This window comes from Monomorium pharaonis, chromosome 4, assembly GCF_013373865.1.
Source record: "Monomorium pharaonis isolate MP-MQ-018 chromosome 4, ASM1337386v2, whole genome shotgun sequence".
NCBI lineage: Eukaryota > Metazoa > Arthropoda > Insecta > Hymenoptera > Formicidae > Monomorium > Monomorium pharaonis.
In genome coordinates this window covers 24,977,196-25,003,799 of record NC_050470.1, presented here as the reverse complement: position 1 = coordinate 25,003,799, position 26,604 = coordinate 24,977,196, and the positions used below count along the sequence as shown (strand labels likewise).

Genomic DNA, 26,604 nt, shown 5'->3' with positions numbered 1-26,604 from the left:
ATTGTTATCAGCGAATTTTAATGAGTAATTCTAAAAAACAAAGTGTTTAATTTTAAGATATTAAAATGTCTCATTTTTGTATCTATTCTGTACCTAAGAATGTTTCAACTTTGAACGGTGTTTAGATTGTAAGCATTTTAAAACATTTAAAAATAGAATCTTTAAAAACAGCTTTAAAGATTTTTATATTATAAATCTAAACATCATTGAAAGTTGAAGCATTTATAAGTGTGTATAAAAAACAGAAATAAAAAACATTTTATTATCTAACGTGCCACTTTATTAAAGATTTATTATTGCCGGATTGTTACAAGATACAATATGTTCCTTTCTAATAGCCCTTTAATATCCAAGGTGATTGACTTGACTCAAAAAAACGAATTTTAAAGGAATTCCGTAAATCGTGACTCTCGGTGCAATATTTGCCATGTATATATATTTATATATAATATATATTATATATATAGTATAGCAATTCTTACGCGCAATACACACGCTTCTCGCAATTTCTCCGCCCCTATGCGTCCAATGTGCACGCATCTTGCATCTCAAGGTAAAGGGATTCAATTACGTTGCTCGAGTGTCTTTGCACGCGCAATTCAGCAAACTCTACGAGAAATTTCTAACATTTATAGAACCACGAAGTTTCTGTGTGTGACATAGAAACTAGTATAATGCGAGCGAAATATATATATTGTCTTGTACAATATCACTCGTTAACTTTACCATTGAAACGCGAGCACGTAATAATAAATTGGGACCTTAAATGAAACATTTCAACAATATCAAAAGATTCACAATCTCATTATTCATAATTATTCAAACTAATATATCAAATCAGCAAAATTCCATTTTTCTCCATTTTTCGGAGATTAAAGTTTAAACAAAATATAAAATACAGTAAAATAAAATGCTTAAAAGGAATTATATCATTTCGTTTTCTCTCAAAAATTCACTGAAAAAATGTTATCTTAAAAGGATTAAAACAAAGCATTAATGAGACATTCCTGTTTCTCATGATTAACACACTATTTCTTATTTTTTTAGGAATTTAATTAATTAGGAATTTATTTAAACGTTCAAATATAAAGTAAAATCATAATTTTATCAAATAATAATTATGACAATACTTTGATATTTAGTGTTAAAATATTTACTATTAAAAAGTTTTTATGTTAAAAATGTATTTAATTTTTATATTTTCAAATCTTGATTGTACCGGATGTTGAGAATAAATATAACTTAACTCATTTTTCAAGAATTAATACTCTCTAAAACTAGTCCTCTCTACTTACAAAACAAGGTCAGCTGTTTGTTGAATCAACATCTCTTATCACTAAGACATACACCTGCGCAGAACGAATATGACAAATCTCTATCATTCATTGCTAAACTAAGTTGATGTAAGCTAAATCTCGCTTTTCCGTTTCCTGTACATGTTTAATACATTAAAATTCGCCGGAAATCTATGATTTTGCGCGTTCAAAATTTTCATGAACATTTCAAATCTTGAAATCTTAAATCTTAAATTACAGATTATTCGTAAGTATATCTAAAAGTATATCTAAATAATTCACGGGTAAAATCTTAAAATTGTAACATAAATTTACGTATCATAAAAAGAAACAAGCAAAAGTTGGTGATTACAACAAACTACTTTTTAAATTAGCTTAAAATTGTCTAAATTGTTCTAACAGTTTAATCTTTGGTTAATCGATTAAGCAGTTCGATTATTCCATTCGAAATGTACGAAATGCTCAAACTTAAAACGGAAGCTCGAAATGTTCGAACTATTCGAATAATTTCACCACATAACTCCCTCAAATTTGTATCTAAATTTTAATTTTTTTATTAGATATATTTGCCATAGAAATATATGAACGGAAAATTATCAAAAAATTCACGAAATTTTATACTAAGAGGAACATAATTTTACAAAGCTATTTTGAAAATAAAAGTGCACTAAAAGTGGCAAACGAAATTAAGCACTAGAATTAAGGGAGTAGCTTGTTACACAGCTCGATACAGATGACATTTGTGTTCTTGCATTTGAATGAACGTAGTTGTGTCAATGTTGTTTCACGCATGCAATATGGCATGCATTGCAATGCATCGTAATTAGCAGCTTTATAGAAACGAAAGGAGATTCGCATAGAAAGCGCTGTGTCACGCATTTATCTTTGAAGATATATCATCGTCGAAAAGTAGTTTTGCCCATTTTCAAAATTTCTTTGTGCAGAATATACTTTCTGCACATATACCAAATATTTTTAAATTTTCAACTTTAATTTTATAAATCATTAATTTACCTACTTCATCATTTTTCTTTCATTAAAAGTTAGAGCATTAATTAACAATGAAAATAAGAGTTTAAATAACGAAACGTCAAAATCCTTTCCATTTAGGCATAAATGATGAGTGAAAAATTCTGAGAAATTTTTTTCATGTAAATTAATAAACTTTCTAATATGTATAAAATACATCTAACATATAAAATAAGCTAAAAGTGTACATTGAATACATTGGTTTTATCAAGTTTCATCGAGACTAACATGATAAAAAGTCCGAAATAAAATTCTTAATCTGCAACAAAACTGTTTACCAAAGTTTCAGATTCTTTTTATTTCTGAAATTGATTGTAAATTTTAAATTGCCTTTCAGAAAAAGTTTTTTAGTTTTTAAAATTTATATTGTAATTTATTAATTCAGAAACATATTTCACAGTTATAGTTTGATAAAATTTTAGAAACTTAACTAGTAGAAAAAGATAATGTAATTTATATACGATACAAAAATATCTGAGAAACAAAAAGAAGATGGATATTATTATAAAGTACTGTTGCTTTACAAAAAATACAAAAAAATGTGATTTAAAAAATGTAGATTCAATAAGATTTTTAGATAAACCCTTAAGTTTCGCTTTTCCTCAATCTTTAATTTATCAAAATTATTTTTCTGCCGTTGGAGTTCATTTTGGACTATGTTCATCTAAATTGAATTTTAATTAAGATTAACCGTTTCTTGCGCACGTTTTATAACAGTCTTCACGATAGAAGTTAATAAGGTGTGTAGGTGACGGCTTCGTATTACGGTCACGTGAAGATGACGTAAAGCAGGACATGAAGAGAGTCAAGATGAAAAAGCCTGTCATGCGTCAACTACGGAAAAAGTACAAGAAAAGAACAAGACGTAAAGAAAGACGACGGCAGAGCATTAATAAAGCAAATTACTGATTTTTTTCAACTTTCGCTCTTTGTATCACCTTGTACATAGCGCCGCTGCCACCCACGCCAAAAAACAAAGAAAGGTTGCCCTTGCCTTTGTGCACACATATCTATATAACATATAAGTTGTATCGGATTAGATCAGATAAGTCTAATTCTTTAGTTCGGTTTTATCTACTCTCTAAATTCACGGCTTTCCGCGATAACTCCAGGCGTAACGTTGTACTTACCCCGCCCTTAAAGGCTCGCAGATAGCGTAATAGCGCTCAAAACTAATGGCCAAAATTGTGAGAACCGAAGCATGAGCCACAGTTAATTCCACGAATGGAACAGCCTTACCTATAACAGAAAATTATTCATGTTTCTTAAAAAGAAAAACTCTTCTGTTTAAAGATTAAAATTATATGCATTAATATAAAATAAAAAAAAATTGTATACTGAAGAAACAAAGGTTTTAGTGATAAATAACATTTGCATATTCTTATTAAACTTTTGTAAACAATGTTTTTTTATCAATAAAGTATAATAGTTCAATAAGTTCATCAAAGTTTTGTTTAGCTTCGTTTTTTTTCAATAAGTTGTTTTACTTGCAATTTATGTAACAAAAGTACATGAGTATAAAAGGAACATGCAAAATACGAATGAGAAACCACCGAGTTTCTGCAAAAGACTGACACTTTATTTCAAAACACAGAGCACGAAATTAAATTTACCTTCAACAGAAAGTTTATTCTTTAAAGTTAAGACCAAGCTTATTTGTGATGTTAACACGTCATAAACAATAATAATATTGTAAAGAAATAATTATAAATAATAAAATAAAAGTATCTCGGAGAAAACTATATTTAATTGCTAAACACATGTATAATTATAAAATAATTGAAATAATGCTCTAATATTAAATGTATCAGTGATTTACTCCGAAAATTTTGGAGAAATCCTATAATAAAGAAATTAACTTGTTAAAAAAATGTGTAATTAAATATTAATCAAGTAATGTAATATTATGTTAAGAAAGTAAAGAATTTCTTTGATATCAGTCGAACCACTGTATCGTTGAGAACATTGGGCAGTTTTTCCAAGACTTTCTTGTTCACATGCCAGATAAAAAAAACCACGTTTTCGTGGATGCGTGATTTATAATTCCCAAAAGGAGTCTCGCCTGAGAAAACACGGTGCCGCAATAAACTGTCACGACACTCTGGACACTATCATTCTCTAGTACGCATCTATTCCTTCATTTATCCAGTGACCACCTGCTTGAGCAATAAAACCGTTCATCAACATGACGAACGGTGTTTTTTCTCAAGATAAAATAGCAAATACATTGACTTCTTCCAGCCGATTTCAGCTCCTTAACGGCGCAAATATAGAATCTTTGATGATAAAACCACCATTATCTCACGAACAAATTTGCCATTAGAACGCTGTATTGAAACTTATATAATTTCTCATACTTTATTTAAAACAAAAATATTTCGGCCATTTTCCTAAAAATATTTCTCATTTTTAAACATTACTAACAATAAATTAGAAAAGTTTAAATACATTTTAAAGCACAAAATTTCATGAACTCGTCAACAAATTTATCAAAAATCAATTTTATAGACCTTTATTACTTTGATCAAATAAAATAAAATTAAATTGTTTAAAAAGTGATTAGTCGGAATAGATATTGTTTGTTATTCGAAAATTCACTAGAAATGCTTATCTGTCTTTCTCTAGTTTAAATATTGCATATTTTATTTACGCATATTTATTTGACGCACGTAGTTCTTTGACAGTGTTATTCTGGGCTTTAATTAATAAACCGCGTGTTAATTTTAACTTTTGACATTTGTAAACTGGATCATCTGTATACAGAAGTTTATGAATATTGATCAGATAATTTATCGCAATACATTGGTTTAATATTTAACACGATAAATGTTGAACATAAAATGTTATATTAGTTTTCTCTCTCTCTCTCTCTCTCTCTCTCTCTCTCTCTCTCTCTCTCTCATTTTAGCTATAAAAATACTTTTAACAAAATTATTGATGCAAATAAATATGTTTACTAAGAGAACAAGCAGATAAATATAATGTTAAAGTATGAAACTGTTAAAAAAAGCTCTCAAGTCTCTCCCCGTCTCTCCCGGTCTCTCCCCGTCTCTCCCGGTCTCTATCCGTCTCTCCCGGTCTCTCCCCGTTTTTCTCCGTCTCTCCCCGTCTCTCCCGGTCTCTACCCGTCTCTCCCCGTCTCCCCCGGTCTCTCCCCGTCTCTCACGGTCTCTATCCGTCTCTCCCCGTCTCAATATGTCAAAATTTCAATAATATTAATAAAAAACTATTTTTTACACTTAAATTATGGCCATCATTTTTTAAACACACGGTATTTCTAAAATCAGACCCCATAAGAACACTCCCGGTTACGAATGCAACGTTGTGTAAAAATTTCAAAGCAATCGGTGAAAAACTTATGGAGATCTTAGATGAGGAATAAACATTTACATTTTTATTTATATAGATAAAGTATTTAATAATAATTATTTGTTATTACTGACAAAGTTTTCCAGTTTCGATACTTCTTAGAATTGCGATCAAAATTAAAGCATAATTCAGTGCGTAATTAAAGGCACACGTCTACTCTTTTATCGTGCTTTTTCAATACTTCGTGGCTTACAAGGGGACGTTCCAGACAAATTGCTCTAACTCCTCCGCCTTCGCAGGAGGGCAACTGAACGAGAGGGTGGTTAGATTTTCCTTCAGAAAGCTTCGGGGAATGACCGATCCATCTTGCGATAGTTCAGACTAGCTCTATAATAAAGATGATACGCTAGCATTTCCTTTTCAAAGCAAAAGATAGACCCTTCTAACATTCTCCTTCGACCCGTGATCGTATGACTGTACATGGTTTGGCAATTAAGTCTTTTTCTTTTAGAGAGTAGATAAAATATTCAGTTAATTTTTTATTTTTTTTACAATATGTTTCGTTAATAAATTTGATTTTGTTATGTATAAGCAAGTATTTAATCAGCGTTTATTTAATAAGACATATATATTTCTTCGTTACATTGCAACGTCATATTAAAAAAAAAACAAAAACAAAAACAATATCAAGTTTCTTATTAAACATAAGAAAATAGCAAAGATGTAATAACAATGTGGTAAGATGTTTATCGAGAACATATATCCATTAGCCGTTATTTGATAGTTTTCTTCCGAAAACAACGTGCACACGTTCAACCCTTTACTATTATTTACTTAAGCTTCATATGGTTTCTTTCCACACACTATTCTAACTGTAAACTATTAAGAGTTAAGAAAAGCTTCTATCAATTTTCTAACTGAATGTATTTAAACATAACAATATGTCAGAAAGAATTCAAAAAGCTTTTGATGACAATAACATTAATAATAAAATATAATACATACGAAATATTTTTATAAAATAATACTAAGTCTAATAAATTTTTTATATTCAAATTTAAATAAAATTGCTCTATATAAATTTATAATTGTTAAACCACCTATTTGTACAAATTATGCACTATTTAAAAATGTTTTCTATTATAAATTATGGTTAACAGTGTTTACAATAAAACGTATTATTTTCTGATTCAATAAATAAAGGGGTATTATGCAATTTCAATGTAACAGAATCCGCGTATTCGTTAAAGAAATACAATATTCCCTTTAAATTTTCTGCACAAAGAAAATTAGAATCAAATCATACCAAGCATTGTCATCTTTAATTAAAATGCAATAGGTAACAATAATCTGTTGCTTGTTATAAATTAAAAAAATATTTTAAAAATAAATTTCACAATAATAATATGTAAAAAATAATATTGTTATATAACAGCTTTTATATCAATAATAAAGTAATTTTAGGAATATACTATATCAAAATTTTAATAAATGGAATATAAATTTTTATATGTTATGTTTATATTAAGACCTAATCTAATCTATTAAAATTTATTAATTACATTATGTTATTCTATATTCTTTGATTAATATTATGTTAGATTTTTAGTGAAAACGATTTATCAGTCCCATTAGTAATAATTTTAGTTCAAATTAAATCGGTTTAAATTTTTTTATAATAGACTTAATTAAAATAACTTAAGAAAATTAATTAACGTAAGAAAGGGAGGATTATAGGATGCTCTCGAGCATTGAAATTTAGCTTGTTTACTGCATCTTAAGTCTGACAAACCCTGTCGGCGCGCAGTTTAAATAAAAAAGCTAAGAAAAATTAAAATTAAATTTAATAACATCACTAAAATCCGATGTAGACCGTGAGGCGATTTTAAAAAAACTCATTGATATGTTTAACAGTCGGTTAGAAATAATGTACTAATATTGTAACGTAAGAAAGATAAACTTTGTTTATTGAAATTCTTTACTTATTGACAGGAATGTCGTTAGACGGATATTTATTAATAAAATTCAAAAGTAAAAAAAATTTAATAAAATGTCTTTTAATTAAATTATGGAAAAATAATATTCCTGCAGAATAAGTTAATCAAATTCATTAATCAATTTTATAAAAGATAAATAGAAAGTTTTTGCTCTAATTCTTTTATCTTATTGCACTATTTATTACAAAAAAATCTAAAATCCATACTTATCGAAGGCAAGATATTAAATAACTGGGAAAGATTTGTCGTTTTAGGAATTTATGTACGCGAAAAACTATTTCCACAATCGATTATCTGCGGCACCAGCTTTCATAATTCAGCACGTATGTTCCCCGCAGTCGGTTCTTATCACCGTCGCACGAATTTTGAATCGTCCAGGGAGACTTTCTGAGCGGAAATCTATTTTAACACACTCTCAATTTTACGCCACAAACACAAGATACTAAGTCAAATTATTGCAAACAAGCGTACATTAATATAAAATAAAAAAGTGTAAAAAGATATAACAGAGAAGATTCGTTAACCTTCCTAGAAAATTAATTTCTAATTTAAGTTACTTGTTCTCGTACAAGTCTTTCTTATACGTGCACATCCTAAAGGATCAGTTTTAATTGCAAGATCTTATCCTTTCATGAGATGAGATAGCAGTGACGTAGTTAGACATGACAAGATGATGCCTCCCCGTAGTCCTTAAGTACTTCATATCAAATACGCAGTGTAACATAAGGAGATCTACAGTGTTCGTTAACACAAATTACGGAACGGTATTTTAACCTCTGTAGTTTCTTAATTTAATATTCAATTGAATCCTAAAATCTTAATATATTTACAGATTTATAATTGTAACAAATAAAAACAAATAGAGAATTGCACGTTATTTCACTTCAAAAAGATATATAATTACATAATTATATAGTTCTGATTTGCTTTTACCAGGTTTAATAAATTCATATTTTTATTAAAAAAGAAAATTATTTCTGGCTCATCAAAGAATCCGTAAATGATCGCCATCAATCACTCAACGAATCGGATAAAAAAATGACGTGAAAAGTCTCGGACATCGTGCATAGATAAGAGGATTATTCATTCATCCTTATAAAAACGTGCTATAAGATAGATTTATATTTATCACATCTATATATTATATTACTACTAACGTTATCTTTTACCAAAAATATTTTCGTTCTTTCGTTTGCTAAATATACAATTTACAAACTTAGAATCGTACAGTTTTGCACTAACATTTACGTTGCAAGAAAGTTGTTATCTACGCAGGAAGGCTTCTTTTCCTGCCACAAATGGATCTCGTCGCGGATCGATCAGAGGAACGAATTAAATGAACCAGCACATTTATATATCGTCGGTCTTAACACGTACAGAATATGAACTTCTATACTACTTTTATGTCGTCTTTTATATCACAAAAAAATCGCAGTCTTTAAAAATATTCTGTAATCTTTATAAGTAGAACAAAAAAAATCTTTCTCGGTCATTGAAGTGAACTAATAATATTTTATTAAATCGTCACATATGCAAAATGTCGCTTTTACACAAATATCTGTCTTCAGATAACTTTTGAAGGAAAAATATATGTCAAGTTATTTCAAGAACTACTTCCATCCATCGGTTTTAAAGAGGTCAATTCCAAATTAGTCAAATAATTTGTAGATTATACATGCCACATCTGCAACGATCGCCCGTAACAAAAATCTATTGCAAATTATCTGCATATTTTTAATATAGACAAAATGTTAAATTTGTATCAAACATCTATAAAATAAATTATGCCGCGGATAAGCAATAATAGTCATACACAATTCGTAATAAAACTTTTTTACTATCAAAAATGTATTATGCGATAAAAAAACAAAAAAAAAAAACAAGAGCAATAGAAGTAAAGAGGAATAATTTTGGTCGAGAAAATGCGGAAAGGAATGCGAATAAACGCTCAAAGCTACGAGAGACCGTGGGTTCGCTTTCGTCTGGAGAATCTGTCTACGTCGCTCAGACCGAAAGAATCCCATAGGGTCTACCTCCTGGTCACCGGCGCCTTTCTATCGTATTTCCTGCCACGAAGGTTAAAGAGAGAATTGGATGGAGTACCGGTAGGACAAGAAGAGGTGTTACGGGGCGTAGCATTAAATGCTTCAACGCGGTACAGGCTAAGAGCAACGGTAATTCGTAGCGGGGGGTAGAAGTTCACCTACTCGTTTCAGCCCCGTGGATTGTTGTCGAGCCTGTCCAGCATTGAGGCATTGTCGCGCACAATGTGCGTACTACTCTCTTCCACCTTGCCCTAGCCTTGCCCCAGCGATACAGCGTTTCCTTCAAGGGCTTCGCGAGCTAAAGGAACCACGCACAACCGTTCATTAAATCACTGCAACTGATGAACGTGAAGGTCACAATTTTTCCTGAGTCGTGCTAAAATGAATTTTTCTAACTAATTGTTAAACGCAAATTCTGAATTAAATCTTGCGAAAGAAACAATTTATCGTAAAACCCCAATTCTATTAAGAATTTTTAAATAATGTTATTACAGTTTAAATAAAACGCATGTTTCGGTGTCGATATCTTACATTCAGAATGTAATGCAGAATGCAACTCTACAAATTGAAATCGCAACCCGCCTGATTCGCAACACTTTGTAAGCGACTCGATAAAAATAAACAAAACGCATATCTTTGCGAAAGAATGAAAAAATTAGAATAGTAAATTATTCAAGCTAAATGAAATTGCGAAGTTGCACAGACGTGTATATTTTGACAGAGAAGTATCACGATGTACAACTAATGTGAAAATCACTGCCGTTACATCGGGTGCCATACAATTAATGCCCGCGCTCCATACTAACTTTCCTCGTTAACATCATATCGATTTTTGCTGGAAAAGTTAAAGCTAAAGGAACTTTATAACATGAAGTTATGGACACTCTATATGTATCTTGCATATTAAGTTTATATTTGCATAAAATAATTTTCGACAAATTTACATAAAGTTTATGGTTCACTATTAAAACTAACATAATACATAAAGATAATTTCATTGCCTCGAATTTATCCAATTTGCAGAATTTTTAATCCCTACATACATTACGTCTATAAATATGATTACACAAATATTATTATACTTTATTTGCTACATATATATAAACAATATAAATGTAGATACAAATTGTGACAAATTATTTGCGAGGCTTTGTTGTAACGCAAAAGAATAATCGAATTATGATTTATGATTTTCTTTGAAGTTTACTTTTGATATAAACATCGAAATACGTTTTAAATAATAAAATTGTTTCCGGTTTTTCAAATCACTGAATATTTTTCTTTAATTTATTTAAAATAAATTAATCATTTAAATATGATCATAAAATTTCAATAATTCTAAATTTTATTATATACTATAAATAAGTATACAATAACATATTATGAAAGTAAATAAATAGATAATAGATTAATAGGTAATAAATAGTAAAGAAAGTAAAAAAACTTAATTGTTAAGATATTTTCTGAAGAAGGACGGTAATAAAGTTTTTGCACATGGTAATGAAATTCGGATTAAAGTGCACTATCAGCATTTTATGCATGAAAAGATTCAGTTTTATAGCCAAATTATGATTATATTCATTAGATGATGTTAGGAAAAACACGATCCTAAATTTCTTCGTCCTGATCGTTGAATTAAAATGAGCTATCGTAGCTTTTTGCAATATATATAAAATATTCCCGTTCTGTCTAGTACATAATAAAATTTCAAAATGACACAATTATTTCGTAGCTCTATTCTCAATACAAAATTTAAAATGTATAAACTTAATTTATAGGAATATACCAATAATTTCATTTACAATCTGATAGAAAATTTAAATTAACTTATAGTACAAATAAAAATGTTATTTTTATAATATTTGTATATTCAGTTATTTTCAATGTAATTCAAATCTTTCATTTTATTGAAAAAATGTACTTATAAACTGCTACTTTGTTATACATAACTTTATACTGCGCAAAAAGAAGTAATTGATCCAATAAAATGTGTAGTTGCGGGCTGCCAACTACAGATATACTCAATACAAAAATATTTGCTGTTAATGCAAGTACAACGATCTCGATTGAATTATAATGTTGACATTGCAATAGCATATTACTTTTTTCTCTGTATGTGTGTTAATATTATTTAAAAACTTTTTAACATTTTATATATTTTTTAATATAGAAATTAGTCAGATACTATTGCTAATATATCAGTACATTTTCTCTGTGCTAATAGTCGCTAAATAGAAACGTATCGCGTGATAACAGCTTCATTTATCACAGTAAACGTGTTATGAAGTCATTATTAAAATGCTATAATGGGCATAACAATGTATTCGAACGTTTAATTATATAATTAATCCAATCTGAGCTTATCGCCAAGGATAATTGATAACTACGAAAATGGTTCCATGCAAGTTATATATGTCACTAGAATTATTTTATAACAAATGGGATTATTCGTATAAAGTATATTAGAATTTATTGACACAGATATAATGTTTCATTATATGTATAGATAATAAATACGTGGAGATTATATAATAAATGTAATCAGAATCTGTTATTCTACATAATCTACATAATCGGGCTTAAGTACGTTAATATGAAAAGGATAATTCATCAAGGATTTCGTTAAATTTGCATTATATTATCAACAAATTTGAGTTTTCGGGTGATCAATACATTATTATATCACAGAATTATTTGTTACTGAATCATTTATTTCTATGAAATTAATACCATATATTAATAATATATTGCATTTCGGATTTTTGCTACGTAATTTACTTAACAAATATTCCAATCCGCAAAGTGATCCACATACATATGTACCAATGCTGACAATAAGCGTTTCACTATTCAATTACTGAAATTTGTTACAGTCAAACATTACATATCAAATCGTACAATAAGATAAAATTGTATTATTGTATAATAAAAGAAATTGAATAATATATGCCTAATAATAACAATTTCTTATTAAAGAAAATTTTAGTTTAATTCGCCTTTTTTAATAGAAAAAAATTTGTCTAAATAAAAAAATTAAAAATTGTATATAATCTTCATATTTCAAAATTAAAAAATTATTTTATTTTATATAAACGTATGTCTTTTTTGCCATATAAACCACAATTATATAATAAAGTAATTATTTTTACTGTAGATTTGCATGCAAGTTCTATGTATATGCATAATTCTAATATCAAAATTTCTAATTGTAGTTTTTCAACAATAAGCTACACTTCTGGTATATAAAATCAAGCCACGCGACATTTTCCGGTCTCAAATAAAAGTATATTTTACAAACGGTATATGTTAATATCAAAGAAAATATCATGTTTGTGAATGTAATGGACTTAGTTTACACAATAGATGTCTTCCCATTTATCATTTAGGATCTTTTGCGAGATAACTTCGGACAAGCCGTATGTTCGTCGCAAGCAATTTTCTCGAGACCGCCAACAACATACAACTTGCCTTTTTTATATGTCTCATAAAAAATTCCTTTCCCCAAAAATTTTGCATTGCTTTACTTTCATAGGACGATGTAACATACCAATGCTTTGGTTATAGATCCAACAATCGTTTAAACGCTACGCAAAAATTTGCTTATAAAAATGAACTTGGGTTACGCAATTTCATTCAAATTTATCATTTCCGTTGACTCTGTGGAATTTAATTGAATCGTTCACAAAGCTTTAGAAAATTTTAATATACATGGAGCTTTCACCTTATAGAATATTTAAGTTTCACGTAATAAAGTAAATGTTTAAAATTTATATTTGCACAGAATAATAAAAAGCTCTCGTTTTAAAAGTTCTCGAGTAATTTAGCAGAATTTATACAATATTTTTAAATAAGTTCAAAACCCATATAAAAATCAAAATAATTTGTAAGTATTCAATCAAGAAAATATAAACTTTAATATTTAAAGAGAATAATAAAAAATTTTTGTTTAAAAAATTCTCGAGGATTTATGCTGTTATTAAGAAAATTTATTACAACAATCAGGATAACATTAAGTACTGAACTGAGAAAATATAAATTTTAATATTTTAACAAAAATTTTATATACATTTTTTAAATATAAATGTATAAAATCTAATTTTATTTCTGAGAATATATTTATGTATCTTAAAAGAAAAAGAATGTGTAATTTTATGTTGTTTTATTTAAACAATTATTCTATGTATAAAATATTAAGAAATTACAAAAATGTTAATTTGTAGAAATGTATAGATGTATAAAATAATTTTGCAAAATATAAAACACTTTTAAATTTAATAAAGACATTAACCTACATTTTACTTTTATATTTTAATCTAAAATAATATTTTTGCTGACGAATACATATAATGTAGTTTACAATTTTTCGGAAGTATAAAACTACACGAAGAGAATTTTCTCTTAAAATTTACCCTCAAAATTTGATAATTGTGAGATAATGTGTGAGGAATTTTACTATACTTTTTAGTAAAATGTACTAAAAGTATAGTGAAATTTATTAAAAGTAGGTCCTTGAGGACACACATTATCCCACAATTACTAGATTTTGAGGGTAAATTTTAAGAGAAAATTCTCTCCGTGTATAACTTGTTAATCACTGCAAACTCAAGAGTGCTAAATACACAACACGTCATCGGAAACTGGGTAACTAAATCATAAAATAGCCAATAGTTTCATAATGGATGGTCCACTTTAATTTAGTAATTTATGAACGTATTTATAAAGTAATTTATGAACAATTTGAACATTATATTTCTCAAATATAAAATTTATAATTCTCCATCTATTGGAATTGCCATTCTGGAAAAAGAGTCGTAAAAATAAAGAAAATCACATTAAAGTGTTAGTGAAGAGATCTAACATACACGAAAGGAATTTAACCTCTTAAAGCTGACGGCTTCTTTATTTCTACGAAATAAGCGGAAAAAATGAACAGGAAAATCGTCATATATGATGATTAACGGTTAGGTGATGATTGGACAATAAATGATTAAATCAAATACATATCGTTAATTTTAATAAATGTAATATATAAATAAAATTTGGTACTTACTTTGTACAAATAATTTAATATGATTCAAGATCTTAGCGTAATGGAGTATCAATTATTGTTAATAACAGAACCATTCAAAATTAATGATAAACATCAAATAAAGACTTTCAATAGTTTACTTTACTAACATAATAATTTCATGCTATGTAATAATTAATTAACAATATTGATGGACACATCCGCAAATATAATTAGCGAGTTACATACGAAATAGGCGTATGTAGTACAAGCGTTTCTTTTTGGATTTTTCTCTTTTCATTACGTCACTTTCATTAAATTCAATTCGCTATCTTAGCCGATATTTATATTAACATAGGAGGGTAAAAGATGTGATAGAGCCCGCTTAATTTGCTCATTATCTATTTAGGTTAATACATTACGTCGTAACTCACCGATTTCTGTAATCGTTTCTTCAAACACACCGATATTATGCAAGACAGTTCGCAGAATGTCCAGCTTTAGATACATACGTGGGAAATCTTAATACGTATGCAATTATTGTTTTCTATTATAATTTCTTAATCACATCTTGAAATTTTTTAATTCTTGTGAAAATTAACGTGATTGTCAATAAGCTTCTATTTTTCAATTTATCAATTGTGTTTTATATATATTTATAAACAAATACCAAAGACAAAATATTAGAAATGTAATTCAAAGAAAAGAATGGTGATTGCGGTACATAACTTGCGTATGTTAAATTAATTTATGCATCGGCAACTAGCCATACATTTTAGTATAATACTCGTGCATCACAATTTGTGTCCTATTATTTATAGAACACTTTAAATGCTTTAACGTAACTCAGAACGTTGTCCCGAAGATTTACCGTCTCGCATAGTGCGAAAAAGTAAAGAATTAACGATGATTTACTGAAACGACGATAATAGTAAACAGATTTTACGTGCACAAGATAATATATCCTTATCTCAGAAAAAAAGTAGATTAAGATAAGAATGTGTGTGTGTGTGTGTGTGTGTGTGTGTGTGCGTGTGTGTAAAAGAGAAAGAAGGAGAGAGTTTTATAAAATAGTACACTCAAATTCATTAATTATAAAATCCAAGTATTCATATTAACATGCTAAGATTTTTTTCGTCTTTAAATCGTCATTAGATTCTTCGTCCTTTATTTGTCAATATTACTCGTAAGTATCATTAACAAAGAATTACTGAAATGCATAACAGCATAATATCATTTATTTCAATTAGAGCGATCAGAAGCACGAATAAAAATTATAGTCGCAGCGAAAAGACAGCACAAGGTAGAACGAAAGACATGAAAAAAAAGAAGAATAGAAGTCTACACGCAAATTACGTTATATGCAGCGGAAATGAGTGGTGATAATGGGCTTTGGCGGCTGTCCAAATCTATCCAATGAAGCAACAGACAGGAGACAAGTCGTGTGCTTTTCGTTTAGAACAACCTAGGCTGATATTCGACAATGACTTGTCACATAGCTTCCAGCTTTTATGGATGAATTATATATACATACTGAAAATTATATTTTAAATGTGTTAAAAAATTTTCAAATCTTTAAAATTTAATTTTTACCTTGTAATTTTGTGAACTTTAATAAAATGCTATTTGTAATTTTTATGAGTTTCTTAAGAATTTAAATTAATGTTACAAAACAATAAATAAATCATTTTAATGATTAAATATCTAAAATTTGTATTTAATGCTTTTAAGAGTAGCGATAGATTTTTAAAATAAAATAACATTATTCCATTTTATGACGCTTTTATTTGCGATAGCGTTCCATTACCAGCCTAGCAGCTGTTACCGGCTACTCAGATTTATGGGTATATAACTGAATAGAAAAGAAGAAAATCAATTACCTCCAGAAACATAACTTCTTAGGAGGAGAATAACTCATTCTGTTTTTTAACCCTAAAAGGACCTTTTTAGAACTTCCAATGACCTCATTTTAAAATGATTTCTAGATTACTTACAATATACTTTACTTTTTTAATTGTTTTGGTAAGACTTTGTTATATTATTATATAAAAATTTTAGAATCAAGAATAAGTATGAAATGTATAAAGTAATATATATTTACATAATATGTATATTAATATAATTTCTCAGCTTATATTAATTTTAATAATTAATTTAATAAATATCATAAAATAATTTAAACAAATATTAATACAATAGTTATATCTGTTAGTAAATTATCACAATAAGTTTACTTGATAAGTTTTATTTATAAGGTTTCCACTTTTGTTTCTATTTTTTAATTAAATAATTTCAAAAATTAAATTTAATAAAATTTCTTTCTAAAAGAAGTAATGTATAATTTTTCTAATGCAATAATAATACAGAAATAAAATTTTTTAATATCTAATGCAGAATTAAAAACATAATAGCATTTTAATCGCATGTAGCTTTATTAAAGAATTTAATGTATTTATTCTTTCGGAAAATTATTTCTACTCAATTCGTTAAACCTTTTATATATTCTTGCTTTTATACAGAAAGAGCGAGCTAAAATATATTTTCTGAATATTGTCTTTTGGCAAATAAATTTAAATGTAATTAACTGACATAAAACTGTAGAATTGTTCTCTACAAAGATATATTCGTCTTTTGAGTTACTATGCAACATTCTGTAATTTAGCTTTTCGTGTCGTATTACAAGGCATCCGTAACGAAAATTCTTTATAAAGATCACTTGAAGACAAGAGAGTGAAATCTAATATATAAAAAATAGGAAATAACATTAAGGAAGAAACTAACTCTTTTGTCATATAATACGAATAATAAAAAAATTTGAAAAGTGCAAGATCTCTACGTAATCTAGTTAATTAAATACGTATAGAAGTAAAAACAATTTCTTTACTTTAGGCATATAGGCCTTTCTATGAGCTTTAAATTGAATGAAGTAAAATCGAATAAAATGTGATAGAAATTATTTCAATAAATATGTATTATTTTTTTAAATTTATATATAAAAAAGTGCAATTTACAACCACTATTTAATACAATAGATTGTGTGACAATTATACACTGAAAAAAAAGTAATATATTTAATAAAATATGTTATTGCGGGGCTGCCAATTACAGATATACTCAATACAATAATATAGGCTATTGCAGTATCAACATTGTACTTGCATTAATAGCAAATATTATTGTATTGAGTATTTTATGTAATTGGCAACCCGCAATCACATATGTTATTGGTTATATTACTTTTTTTTTTCTGTGTATGTAAGTATAAGAATACTTCAATATATTTACTGATATGTTATATTACTCTCTTGCCCAAATATCAATTTTTCTTAATTTTTTTTAAATTTTATTCCTCAAGAACAATTGGCAGGAAAAGAGAATTCTGAAGAAATGGAGATCGATACAATGTTACGAATTGAAAGTTATGTAATAAAGTTATGAGAAATACAATTGTAAATCATACTGAATTGCAAAGATGTTTGCAATGTAACATTATTTGATTTTTTCGCAATTCGTACGAAAATGTTTGATATTTTCATCGGGTAATGTTCAATGCGTACATCATCATTATAGTATTCCGATCTATTAACCAGAATTTTCTGTTTACAACATAGCAACTACATGATTTTGTTACTGCTCCATTGTAAATTCACCTACGCATTGCTTTTTAAGCATAGAAAAGACTAATTCTAGATAAATAAAAGAATGGTATTAAGTGAAAGAGAGAAATATAAAGTTCAAATATATGTCCATCAAAATATACATCGAATAAACATAGAGCATCAATCTGTCAATGTGTCAAGCATCATCTGACATGTGTCAAGATATAACTATTCACATACGAGATGTAAAAATGGTTGTACAAGATTATTCTTTAATTGCTTGCTTTAACTTTTATATCGCTTTAAGTGAAAAAGAGACAGCGATAAAGGTACAGGCTATCGCGAACATTGCGTGATACAGCATTATTTGTCATCTTCAACCTACTTTGAGCATCAGATGCGGCCCAGATGCGCAAATCGAATTTCTATCCGGACGGTTCCGGCGTATAACTTTTCTACTTCTTACGTTTCTTCGGACAAGTCATTTTTCATTCTCCTCCTTCTCCCGTTTATTAGTCGCAAATTCATTAGTCACAACAAATGTCAATAAATAGCAATAATGACATAAAAACTTTCATCTACCTATAATAACTATCTCAATCATAATCTTAAAATGTAATGTACTGCGGACAATAACATTTATTTTGCAATAATTAATACCTATTTCTATCAATTACAATAATAGTTTTTCAATGTTTTTTATTCATTCGACAAACAATTAGCAAATAATTAGCAAATAAAAAATGATAATTAATAATCCTTGTTACATTCATGTAATTAGTTTCAAATTAAATGTAATTACATCAATTAACTCGTGAATTAACAAAACATCCGCAGTGCACTTAATTAACCATAGAATTTATTCATCAAATTTAGGATTTCAAAAATCTTGAACTCGTGCTTTTTCCTAAATTTCCAAATTATTTTACTGTTTTTAATTATTAACAGCAAACTTATTTGTAAATCGTTATATTATTAAAAAGATAAATATAAATACTATACATAAATTGCATTCGTATGCGTAAACAAATGTAATATTGTAATCTTTATTAAATCTCTCTTTCTTTATATAAATTATAGTTATTGTATCAATAAATTACTGTAAAAATAATTATAAATTCATCATTTATAAAGATAACATTTATTAAAGTTTTGGGGGGTTTTACTTTATAATTTTTTATTTATCATAAAAATAAATAAAAACTTATCTACATTTTCTTATAAATAATATTATTTTCTGTTTCAGTTAACACATAGACATATCTCACACGTAGATATCTGATTTAAGCTCTAGAGAATCTAAATCTATTCTTTGAAGTCCCTCAAAAGTCAAACTTAAGGGGAGTTCTCTTATAGAGTTGAGATAATGAACGAAGACCGCACAGTTTATTCAAACATTCGGCCTTTCAATTAGCGAGCATTCTAGCGAAAACCGACATCTTAGAACACTTTAGAACGTCAATAATGAGCAACTGTCAGTACGCGTTACGTTCATGACCGTGAAAAAAAGTTAATTGCTGTCAAAGTCAATATGCTTTTGTTTCACTTGTTAATAACATTCGTTGTTTGTTTAACTCACCTACGAGAAACTTTGTTCATAGAAGCTAACAAGAATCGACGTCGTACTTATTGCGTTCAACCTCGATGTAAAACGCATCTTACCTTCGCTGATTGCCTGTCGCGCAATGTAATGAGAAAAACATTTTTTTTATTTTATACTTTCAATATGCTTAATAACAATAGCTCAATAAACAAAAATACTGCAATGAGAGTCGCGTAATTGGACTCTTTGCTAGATCGACCGAGAAGGGCTCGAGAAACTATTAGATCATTGAAATTGATATAATTGTGGCATGTTCCTGGTACAACAAATACGAATACTCAGAATTTTGTGATTTCCAAACAATTAAAATAATTCAACGCTTTTTAAGCTCAAACTTCAAATTCAACAATTGGTCAGGTTTACAAAAATACAAGATATATAATATATATATTATACGAATAATGTCAAATTAAAATTTAAATTCAGGTAAAAATTCAAGCAAAAATTTAGATTTCAAATTCGTCTTGCTCAAATTCAGATTCATCATGTTCGTGCATAAATTTATCTTCATATAGTTGAAACGTTTGTTAATTTATCGTTTGTCTTTTCTCATGCATATTTTACTCTAATGATAACCGCTAACACGCAACATGTTGCATTCACCAAATGATGACACTAAAATCTGTTTTATATCAAATATTCCGGACAGATCGAGTTTCTCATCGTAGACATCTAGTCGGTAACATCTGCTGTGTTTGTTTTTATTCGACACTAATGATGAGAGTCAACACTTTAACGGAGTACTATTCATAGATCGAAATATAATCATAGATCATTTTCACACAAACAGTCTCTGACCACAAATTAATTTTAGATTTTGTACTCTTAAATTGTTATTCCTATCTAATCAGATTACTTTTTATTCCTTTTGCATAGTATTCCTATGCATTATTTATATACACTGACATTTATATTGATTTCTGTTTACTTTACTAATCACTGAATCGTTTAGCTTCAAAATTTTTCATTATAAAAAATAAACAATAAAAAGTAATAAATATTTAATGTCAAATTTAATGTACTCTTAGGCAATTTTATCTATTCATTATAAATAAAATTGATTATATTTTTAAAAAATACGATTCACTTTTTTGGAAAAACAAGAGTGAAAGGTAAGCAGTATCTCAACATTTATAACTTATGAAAGCAATCTAAAACTGGATGTCGACTGTATTTTCGGACGACATTAAACTTTCTTTCTCGAATGAAAAATTCATAGATACAGGTTTGACTCGTAAGCTAAAGCTCACGATGCAATACAGAATGTCAAGAATAGAAAGAATAGAAAAGAATAACTTGCAATAGTAGCAAAACAAATATTGCGCATGTTGATCTTCTGCTGGAGGCAATGCCTGGTGAAATTGTATCAAGAGAGAATCAAGCCACAATCTTGAGTGAAACACTTTCAGTGTTTCAAAAAAGAATCATTATAGCGAAACAATGACATAAAAGGGACAAAAATAGATTGTACTGCTGAAGTATTTGTTTTAATGATAAAATAGAGGAAAAGCTTTACATTCGTCGTGAAGATTATTTATGCAAAATTACAAAAATCATAAACAATAAGAGTTAAAAAAACGTATTAAACTAAGAAATAAAAAAATGTTATTTGTTTCCTGTATGTACTTTTTTTCTCACTTTACTTTAAAATAAAAACTATAAAATAAATAAAAAATTGTTTATCTTTTGTGTGGTTTATTATTCTTAGTGTCGTCAAAAAAACATATTTTAAATCAATAAATAAAGAGAAATAGTATAACAAATAAATACTGAAATCTACAAAAGAGTAAAGAATGCATGAATGTAAAACTTTGCTGTGAAATCAAATAAATAACTAATAGCAAGTAAACAACAGTCAAATGTCAAATTTATATAAAAATATCGATTTTTTGTTTTTTATACTCTGTCTTCTTCTTTTTTATGTGACGTTTGTTAATTTACATTTTGTGCATCATTATTAGCCTTTTCCTCGAAAGAATAAAGGAAAATATTACACGCGTTATTATTTAAATGCTTTACGACAAACAATTGTTGTGACAATTAGAGTCGATTTTTCAACAACCACTAATAAATTGCTGTTCTAACGAAAGTAATAACTAAAGTAACAACGCTTTTATAAGAAGGTCACAATACGCTTTAAAAATTAACGCGATACCGTATAGAATTACGTGTACTAGACCTAGAAAAAGAGTCGAAGAATTTAATTAGAATTCCGTAGACGCAATCGCGACGTGCGCGAGCCAGACTGATTTATCACCGCGCGAGTGCAAGGAAACTTTTCACTTTCTAAGTGAAATACTTTGTTCTGATCATACCGCCATGAGACGTTTTACGTCGCAATAAACGCTACGCGGCCTCGACCGTGAGAAGCGGGCAGTGTTTCGAAGGAATGTCAGGCGAGAGACGGTATGCCGGTGTCAAGGAAAAAGAGGAGGAGGACATCGACTTAAGACGCGCGTCGCCGTATGCGCTTCATAAAACCCAGACGCGCCTAAATGCTACCCCTCCTTTCGCACCACACCCCATCTGGACCACCCTCGCGCGACCCTCCACGGTAAACGCATCTCATATAGCCCATAGAGACCCCTCACGATGTTCTCGCTATTCGCCGGTTGATTCAACCACGATCCTCCTGTCGTCTTTGCGTTTCGCCTTTCTTGCATTCTTCCGTTCGAGCAAAGAAGACCGGGGAGTGGATATATAGGTAGTCGCTCGTAAGGAATTGTAAGCCGGAAGAATCTCTCGCCCCTGCAACGCCATATGGTACCAATGGTTTACGAGTACGGATCTCGAGATTCGCCCGGTTGGTAGCGCAAATTCGAAGGGGAATTTATCTGGCGTGTAAATGAAACGTGTCACTTGTGTGCAGACAATTGGCAATGATTGGATATTATTGTCAATTTGGAAAATAATAATAATATTATTAATCGATCAATAATTTGCATTCGCAGTTTTGATGTTTTTATATCAAGTGTTTGATCGTCAAATAATAAATTTAACTATACAATAATTTCCTCATATCAAATTGTACTTTTTGTCAATTGTAAAAATATATTTTTTTTCTTTTTCACTTTCGATAATTAACTAATTTGCTGAACGTAATAAAACAAAAGTATTAATTACTTCTTAAAACACCTTCAGTAACTACGATATAAAAGAAAGAGCAATATTTTAAGAAAACGTAAAACTAAGTCATTATCTTGTCGTTATTTCGAATAAATAAAAAGGAATGATAATAGTTTTACTATATTAATAGTTATTAACCTTGTAATTGTTGTTTCAAATTTTTGTTTGTTAACCACAAACAGATATAAATAACATCATATTTCATTTAATAACTTTAAAAACACTCAGTCTTTATTTTTTTACAAAAAAAATTATGGAAGAAGAAAGCAAATTTAATTAATTTATTTAAAATAAAATAATGTTGTAAAATAATGTTCTTTTGTAAGAAAAAAATATTAAACTTATAATGTTTATTTTCTTAAAAAATTGTATTTAAATTATTGTATTTTAATCAAATTTTATTTCATAAAAACATTTTGAGAAACTATTACACGAAATTGCTGGAATTATAGAGTGCGAGGTTTTAATCCAATAATTGTTATAGTATCAATTATTACTAATACTATTATCAATTAGTACTAATATTCTTAGTAATAACCATTGAAAAAATTGCCACTGTTTCAATAAACGCAGCAGGAAATGATAATAAGACGTTATTTTCGTAAAGAACAAATTAGCAATAATCAAGAAGTAAATTTTAATAATGTAGTAATTGCGATTTCAACGGTACACGTGCATAATACGTCACAGTTGTTCGCGATTCTTTACATGGTGAGATATAAGAAAGTCCAAAACTATTTTTGTCCGTGGCATTTTTGTCTCGGATATTTTCACGTCTTTTCGTACTAAGCTCGTGAAAGTTGGGTAGTATCATCAACCATGTGATGCTCAGAAAGATTTCTAAATCTCCCTTTTTATCTCCCCCTTCCTTATGTTCTTATGTCCCTACAATATAGATTACTAGAAACTAATGCTATATAAGTAAACCAATTTCGTTCAATACACGAACAACACATTAATTATTCGGAAATAATTTCATTGTCAATATTAAACCGACCAAATTGATTATATTCTCTATAAAATTCTTTATAACGATTAATGATTTAAAAAACTATTAAAAATAAAATATATTAATCAAAAATAGATATATTAAAATATTTAAAAATTGTGGTAAAATTTAATTCGTTCCTTTAATGTAAGTTATTAAATGCATATAAAACCAATAAAGAAAAATGTTTCCACAACTTGGACATGTAAAAAATCAAATTATTATTTAAATATAATCAAAACAAATTTAAAAAATTATATCAATACAAAAAATAAATTTAAGTTAATATTGATAAGTTTTTAAAAAATACAAAATTAAAAAAAAACGACACTACTTGTTAATAAATAGTCATTGCAATGATAATACTTTAATAGAATGTTTCGTATACTATACAATAATTCATATCGTTCTCATCAAAAATTGCGCAACATCACAGAAAAGATTTTTGGACCTAATGCTCTTCGATCTACCATAAAATAGGATCGACATAGCGCCAATCATATTTATCATTACAGAAGGAATATTTTATTCTGAAATGAAAAGTTCTTAAATCAAGAATAATTCTTGATGCTATCTTATTAATTTTCTTAGAATAATTTAGTATAACAATTTTATGATATTCTAGATTTTAGAATAGGCCCCAATCTAAAGAATCTTAATCTAAAAATTTGATTTTAATATTTCTAGAAGGGTCAACATTATTACATTAATACTTACTAACACTAACACATATTAACGTATGTACTGTAATTCTCATTTTTCTCGATTTCTTTTATAGACTGACATATTTCAATCTAGTATGTTATATGTCAAGAGCGAAATCTTACTTCTTTCCGCGCTCTTGGCGAGTTCCCTTTACTCAATAGATAGTGCATTTTGTTTATGAGAACACGCAAGAACACGCCACGTAGCCGATGGGTAGTGAACAGAATACCATCTTAAGAATAAAATATATATTCTAAACGTAAAAATATACTATAAGCTTAAATTTATATATATATATATATATATATATATATATATATTACTCTTGTCTCAAGATAATAAGCCAATCTTATTTAATTCGAGAAAGAAGAAGAGAAATTTGTGATTTAATCTAAATCTGGTTTTATTTTTGTTATATAAAGTTATAATAAGATTAAATATATCAAGAATATTTTTTGTCTTGGTATCAGAAATCCTTTCTGAGAGTGATCTCGCATTATCCCAAACAAATGATGTAATCAGTAGAGAAAAATGGAATAATATCAAGTTAGATTTAATATCGATCTGTCAAGTTTGCAATTTAATCCCGTACCTGCGAGTGCACTGATAGATATGCAACTTACGGCATACAAAAAAAAAACATTTTTTCGACAGTTCAATAATGGTGAAACGAGATCAGATATTTCTGGATGGATTCGATTCAGATGGATTCGAAAAATTCGGCAGCGTTTCCGCGATTTAATGACGTCCCGTCAAGATAAAAACTTGCGTCCATCATTCCATCACGACAATGAGACAAACTAACGTACCAGCTATAAATTAATTTTTAGATAGCATTTGACGACGCTCAAAGTATTCAACCAAAAAAGTACATTTTTTCTATTTCCTAGAAAACGTACAAACGTTTCAATCAATAAATTTGAGACAAAGTTTTGTTTTTACTGTGATATTAAAATTTCATTGTTTCTTCAGCTAGAATATTAACTAGAGTATTAATATTTACGTAATATAGAAATATTATTATTAACTGTCCTAAGAACACATGATAGTTATCCCATGTTAATACAAGTGTATATATTATTAAAATATACACACTTATTATGATCAGTATAATAAAATTGAAAAAAATTTGTATAAATCTATTTCTTTACATAATATTTCGAAGAATACAGAAGTATCTAAAAAAATGTTTTCTAGTAAAACAGTTGCATGTCAATTATAGTTTTGCCATGAAGTATTTTTATCGATCTTTTTGCGCATATTACTCTGGAGAAAGAAGGATGATCTGCCGATGCCGGTATTGAAGTTCGTACGACCATGAACCGAAATTCCGGCGAGAATTGGTCGACGTATTCGAATTGTCATGACGCAACAGAAATATTGTGCGTGTTAGTTAACAAACGCACAGATTTACGAGGAGAAAAAAGGATGACGCTGGTCTATCAATGTCTGTTGAGGAAATATGTGACGTTTGGTATTTTTGGATTCAGTCGGTCGACTGAAGATTACCGTGCCATGCCTATGTTGTCGAGTGGTCGTGCACGCGGCTGAGATGATAGGAATAGGTACGTCAAAAAGTGCGTCATGCTTTTTCACGCAGTCGGTTCGGACTTACACATGTGCTCGCCGAGCGGCCAGATTTGCGGACCCGAGTTGATTTCGATTAATACGGTGGGCGTACAGATCACGAGCACGCAGAGATCGGCGACGCTCAGATTCACCAGGAAGATGTTGGTGCTGTTCCTCATGTCCTTACCACGCAGTACGACTAACGGCACCTGAGGGATATTATACGCGAATGGTATAGCAGCCGGCTCTTTAAAGCTGATACATCGATAATACGGATTACAAATAAAAGCAGCGACTAAATTGAGGCAACTGCGTTAAGAGAATTAAGTTA

The 26,604-nt window shown here is 28.6% G+C and overlaps 1 protein-coding gene across 10 annotated transcripts in view; it reads right to left on the bottom strand.

Annotated features, from left to right (window-relative positions):
* Positions 1-26,604, bottom strand: part of LOC105835772 (growth hormone secretagogue receptor type 1) — a 40,788-nt gene that overhangs the window by 11,740 nt on the left and 2,444 nt on the right. For all 10 annotated transcript variants that reach the window (XM_036285153.1, XM_036285150.1, XM_036285152.1 and 7 more), the window contains 3 exons: positions 26,320-26,482; positions 3,455-3,563; positions 3,263-3,334 (listed from right to left, as the gene is read on the bottom strand). In XM_036285153.1, coding sequence (XP_036141046.1) covers positions 3,263-3,334; positions 3,455-3,563; positions 26,320-26,482 — 344 coding nt within the window. The remainder of the gene's footprint in view (positions 1-3,262; positions 3,335-3,454; positions 3,564-26,319; positions 26,483-26,604) is intronic.